This window comes from Convolutriloba macropyga, chromosome 3 (assembly GCF_964194025.1).
Source record: "Convolutriloba macropyga chromosome 3, txConMacr16.3, whole genome shotgun sequence".
NCBI classification, from domain to species: Eukaryota; Metazoa; Xenacoelomorpha; order Acoela; family Convolutidae; genus Convolutriloba; species Convolutriloba macropyga.
In genome coordinates this window covers 32,951,412-32,958,023 of record NC_134470.1, presented here as the reverse complement: position 1 = coordinate 32,958,023, position 6,612 = coordinate 32,951,412, and the positions used below count along the sequence as shown (strand labels likewise).

The 6,612-nt window shown below is 33.5% G+C and overlaps 1 protein-coding gene across 1 annotated transcript in view; it reads left to right on the top strand.

Moving 5' to 3' along the window:
• Positions 1 to 1,392: 1,392 nt before the first annotated feature.
• Positions 1,393 to 6,612, top strand: part of LOC142336610 (uncharacterized) — a 64,937-nt gene continuing 59,717 nt past the window's right edge. Inside the window, exon 1 of the mRNA XM_075385521.1 lies at positions 1,393 to 1,567. Coding sequence (XP_075241636.1) covers positions 1,393 to 1,567 — 175 coding nt within the window. The remainder of the gene's footprint in view (positions 1,568 to 6,612) is intronic.

Below are 6,612 nucleotides of genomic sequence, written 5' to 3'. Positions count from 1 at the left end.
AACCCAACCTATGCCATTTAATGGAGATTTAGGAGAGTTATTGGAGTGAAAAACGCTAAAACTGCACAAATATTACTGCTACCCTTCGCGAGGGGATACATTTGAGGAATTGTGAACTGAGTCTAAATCTCCCCATATATGGGCATATTGAGAATTTTTATCGTGTAAGATCTTACAAATTTCTTACATAATTGTCTTATAAGTACTTGTAAGATTATGCGTCGCCTGACGAAGACTTTGTAAGACAATTTATCAGGTCTTACATGATAAAAATTTTTTTATCAGGCCTGATAAAATTTTACACGATAAAAGTTCACTTTTGTCAGACCTTAAAAGATAAAAATTCTGCCCTATAAGATCTTACACGATAAAAATTCTGCCTGACACAAAAATGTTTATCGTGTAAGATCTTACAAGAATCTTATAAGATCTTGTGAGTTAATCATTCGGAAAGATATGACTCATCTTTTTGATACGATTTTTTTCAGATCTAATACGATAAAAAATACTTTAAGTATGACGAATTCTTCATATTGAAGACCATTCAGGGTTGCTTTCAAGTAGTAGCCAAAAAGCTACAGCATGCAACACTTAAGTGTCAGAGCAACCAGAAGAAAACTATCTCATATCGTCTTTTGAGACTCATAAGATATTGTAAAAAAGGTTATTCGATTGTCGGGGACTTTTTCTGAGACGTTGATTTTAGGATGTAAAATTTGTTTCCAAAGACCAAAGTATCTTGGACTGCATAGTATCTTGTAAAGACTCAAAATATTACTGCCGTGAGTTTTTATAGTGTAAGATCTGGTATGATAACAATTCGGCAAAATTGAATTATTATCTTACAAAATCTGATAAGATACTTATCAGCTCTCATCAGATAACAATTGAGCAAAAATGAATTATTATCTTATAAAATCTGATAAGATACTTATCAGGTCTCATCATATAACAATTGAGCAAAAGTGAATTATTATCTTATAAGATCCGATAAGTATCTTATCAGATCTTACACGATTAAAGTTCGCGTAGGGCAGAATTTTTATCTTGTAAGACCAGATAAGATCTTACACGATAAAGATTTTTGACCAGCATCTTATCAGATCTTACACGATAAAAATTCCAGAATCACCGGGGAACAAAGCTGACGAAAGTCCATGATGTTTTGGTTTAATTCATTTTCATTTTTATTATTATAAAACTCAACATATGAGATAATACAGCTTCATCGCATTCACCACATAAAAATGTAACTTCACCCCGTCCAAGCACTAGTCGGTTATCTTGCATATTGTCATCAATTTTAATTTAATAGTATTTCTCAAGCAGTCAACGACGTTCATATTTCATGTTTATATTCCTCAGTTTCAGTTTTTACAATTCAATCAAACCATGTTGAACTGTTTCAGACTTTTTGTGGATGGAGGTGAGGTGATCCCTACACCTTCATTATATCCGGTCACCGTGATCAACATGGTACAAGGAAACACTCATTCTTTCTACGTTGAAGCTAAGCAATTCCAGGAGGCTATCCAGAGCTCAGTTGTCCAAGTTATAATGCCGGCAGGTACATTGAACATCAACTTTTCCAATTACTATTAATACCATTATTATTAAACTGACTTGGTACCCGCAATACGGGAATCACTTTGTTAATTATTTAAAAAGACAGGACCAATTTACAGGATACTGATAGTACTTAAAGTCCATCGCCTTTAATTTCAAAAGAGAGTTCATCTGTTTCCGAAATAACACTGTTGGACATGTTATAAAAACTGTTCTGATATATATATATATATATATATATATATATATCAGAACAGTTTTTATACATGTCCAACAGTGTTATTTCGCAAACAGATGAACTCTCTTTTGAAATTAAAGGCGATGGACTTTAAGTACTATCAGTATCCTGTAAATTGGTCCTGTCTTTGTAACTAATTAACAAAGTGATTCCCGTATTGCGGGTACCAAGTCAGTTTAATAATAATAGTGTGTGTGTGTGTGTGTGTGTGTGTGTGTGTGTGTAGGTGTGTGTTTGTGTGTGTGTGTGTGTGTGTGAGTGTGTACCCGGGTTGACCAAAATTTTTAATCATAGAACTTTTATATTATGGACCATTGACTTCATCAATCAAAAAAGTTTTGAAAGATTGGTAAAAACTATAACTTTGCAATAAATGAAAGTTAATTTAATTTCATAGATCTCCCTTTTATGAAAGTTCTATGACTACAACTTTTCATAGACGCCATAAAATGAAGTTGTAATTTTAATTGTATAGCTTTTTGAATTATGGGGTCAACCCGGGTATATATATATATATATATATATATATATATATATATATATATCCGATACAGTTCTTCTGGGTAGACGCTGTTATAAATCATTTTTTAAAAATTTGCTTAAAAACTCACACCAAAATTATTATAAAAATTGGTTTTGTCTTATTTCAGACTGTAATCTGATTATATATTCCCAGGTCTATTTATGTGTGGACATAAGCGGATAATTTTACAAAATACAGAATGTGAATTTATATTGAGAAATTGAGAAATTTGCTGAATACGTTGATTGTTCGGCGTTCCTTAAGCTGAATTTGCCAAACTGAAATATCTTCAGCGCTTGTCAACGCATGTTATATCAGCACATTATCAACATATCACTTACATAGGTGCGAGTTTTCGAAAAAAAGACAATCACTTCTTTGAACATTCTGTTGCATATATTCCTCTTAGTTTATGCAAAACTTCAAAATTATCTAAACACAATCCATCTGTAAAGATTCAAAGTGTTGAAAACCAGCTTATTCGGCGTAGTCGTTGCCCCATATTAGCACATTACTTGTCCCTAAAAAAGTACAAAATCAACGCTTTCAGGACTTTCATTTCGTTCGAAAGTTCCGGCTAATTCTTACAAAAAATTGGCTCGTTGCAGCACAAACATTTACGCGAAATAAACAAAACGCAGTTCTCACATAATAATGCATATATTCCACAATTTGAGTTTTCTTCCGAAATCGATTGGATATTAATCGAGAAGTGCTGAAAGTTGGAAAATCATGTGGTAAAACGTACAGCAAAGGGGGTCACTCTATAGAAAAACTTCCGGAAAAAAGTTCAGAGCTGTTGAATTTTTTTCTGAAATCTGATGAACATCATTGAAGATTGTCTGTCATGTATTTTTTACTACAAAAATGGTTGAATTAAAGCTTAAATCACTGACAGGTGCTGAATTTGAAACCAGGGTTGAGTATATATTTGTTACAAACAACACCCGTACCTAAAGTTCAGTGACTGACTCAGTACTGAATTCGGCTGAGAGTTAGGTACGGGCTACCATTTGCGATTGAGTTGAGCTGTAGCATGAAATGTTTTGCAGCCGTTGAAAAAAATACCATCTTATATAGAGAAGATGTGACCAATGCCCTGAAGGTGCAAAATTTATTTTACAAGATCACGCAAGATTCTTGAAAAAGATTATCGAAGATTCTTTTTTATTGAGAAAAAGTTTTCGTTACAAGATTCTTGCCAATAGACAAACCACGAAACCGCCGCAAATAGAAAGCTGAAATGCAAAAATTCTATTCGAAACAAAAGAATTCTTTTAAAAGTGACAGCGTTCACGTCTAAGGCAATTGAATTATCTCACTTTTGAGGAGACAACAAAGTAAAATGAGGCTAACTGAGGCGAGACGGAATGTTTATCTTCTGGGAATCCGGTAGTTGCTGGCAGAAAGGGGTAATCTCTCAATCTCTCATTTATCTTGCCCGTGCCAAAATATGGGTACATTCATATATTACTACATTTTCGAATTTTTCCTATAAATAGTGGTCTCAAGATTAGTAAGACTAAAAGGTAAGATTCCTGCAAGACAAACTTTTATCTTTCTAGATTTTATAAGAAACTCTTGCAAGACGATTCATGCAAAATTCTGCAAAAATCCTGCAGTAACTTGCAATATATTTTTTTTTCAACTTGGGAAAACTCTTGTGACAGGAAAATAAATTGCTGACTGATATTGAAACAGTGTTTGCTCATTTGAGAAAACAGAAAACTTTTCTATTGTAGTACCAAATTTCTTTTTTGGAACACTCAAGAACATAGATCTAAGATTCCCTGAAAATAATTACACAATAATATTTGCCAATTTACGTTGTAGAGTACTATATAACTTCTAGACCTAGCTGTACTACTTTTTATTGTCTTAATGTTTAATTAAAGCATATTAGCCGATAATTTAACAAAAATAACCTAGCTAATATTTTGTGGAAATTTTTTTTTAAAAACCGACTCTTAGAACATCATCAAAGAATTAAAAAGATTACGATGGTTTCATTGCGATCTTAATATGCATTAATTTACAAGAGTAATTAATTACCTCTCTCGTTTGCATAAAGCCTGCAATCTTCAACGATAAAAGGCAGCTAATTACGTTATTACAAGCTGTCGCCGGGTCTAAACTGTCTAAACTGTCTCCTCTAGGAAAGATTTTGGTTGAATATAGGTCTCAATTGATTCCTCATGCAATAAGGAAAGCTAAAACTTAGATGAAAGGCAAACTCAGGAGTAATGCTAATTTAAAAGAAAGTCAAAGTTAGTCTGAATTGGATTGGTCTCAAACATGCGTTAAAATAGCGAAACAGAATTTGCTTCTAATCGAACTGCTTAGATAGACTTTTACAAAATCTTTTGTGTCACATCCAAAACTTTCCGGTTGTTTAACTTTTCGCAAAAATTTTTTCGAGTGACTAAAAGATGGAATAAAGAGACTTTAAATCATCTTTTCAGATTTTCATCTTTTTTGGTGTCTCAATAAGAGATTCAGGTTACGGAATACGGATTAAAAACACATATAAATAAATTTTTCTTGAGCCTATGAGAATTCAGGGTCACATTGGCAAAAAAAATTTAATTATTTCATCATTTTTGAATAAAAAAAATCATCAAGTTAGTCTCCAGAATAATTTTCTCTTGATTGAAAAAAAATCATCAGTCGCCGAGTCTAAATTGTCTAAAATGTCTTCTCTAGGAAAGTTGATGGTTGACTATTGGTCTCAAGTGATGCCTCATGCAAAAAGAAATGCTAAAACTTAGATGAAAGGCAAACTCAGGAGTAAGGCAAATTTAAAAGAATGTCAAAGTTAGTCTGAATTGGATTGCTCTCAAACATGCGTTAATATAGCGAAACAAAATTTGCTTCTAATCTCAACTGCTTAGATAGAATATTACAAAATCTTTTGTGTCGCATCCAAATCTTTCCGATTAATTTACTTTTGCAAAAATTCATTCGAGCGACTGAAAGATGGAATAAAGAGAGACTTTAATCATCTTTTCAGATTTTCATCTTTTTTTGTCTTAATGAGAGATTCAGGTTACGGAATACGGATTCATTAAAAATAAATTTAGATGAATTTCCCTTGAGCCTATGAGAATTCAGATTCACATTGACACCAAAAATTTAATTATTTCATCGTTTTTGAATAAAGAAATTTCATGAAGCTGGTCTCTAGAACACTTTTCTCTTAATTGACTAAAAAATTCATCAGTCGCCGGTTCTAAACTGTCTAAACTGTCTCCTCCAGGAAAGATTTTGGTTGAATATGGGTCTCAATTGGTTCCTCATGCAATCAGGAAAAGCTAAAACTTAGATGAAAGGCAAACTCAGGAGTAATGCTAAATTAAAAGAAATTTAAAGTTAGTCTGAATTGGATAGCCATCAAGCATGCGTTGATATAGCAAAACAGAATTTGCTTCTAATCCCAACTGCTTAGATAGACTTCTACAAAATCTTTTGTGTCACGTCCAAAACTTTCCGATTATTTTACTTTTCGCAAAAAATTAATCGAGTGACTTAAAGATGGACTAAAGAGAGACTTTAAATCATCTTTTCAGATTTTCATCTTTTTTGTTGTTTTAATAAGAGATTCAGCTTACGGATTACGGATTCATTAAAAATACATTTAAATGAATTTTCCTTGAGCCTATGAGAATTCAGTGTCACATTGGCACCAAAAATTTAAATATTTAATCGTTTTTGAATGAAGAAAATTCATCAAGGTGGTCTCTAGAATACTTCTCTCTTAATTGACAAAAAATTCATCAGTCAGCTTCGCCACATTGTATCGAAAACAGGGGCGGTCATGGCTATCTTGCGAATGCAGTTCTTTGAAAAATATTTTGAATGAGACGCGTATATTGCGGGACTGTTTAAGGGGAACCGCCTATCATGCATGATATTGCAAGTGCTTGTACAAAATAAGTGGCATTATAATTTCGTGCGTTCATGTCCAGACTTTCGTGAGTTCATGTCAAGACCATTGTGCGTTCACCAGAATTTCGTGTGTGCATGTCCAGACCATCGTGCGTTCATCCGTGTTTCCAGACCGTGTAATTTTGAACGCACGACGCCCCCTTCGTGCGTTCATTTCGGTCTGGACTTATCGACTTTCGGTCTGGGACCTCAGCCTGGTTAAAGCAATATATTGCAACAAAGGCGTTGGTATGCGAGCTCGGAGAGAATACGCGTGCATTGACGAGACCAGTTCAAGGCAGTGCTTCAAAAAAAGTCCTTATTGTGGAAACAACTTATCATATGTAGCTGAATTCAGAAG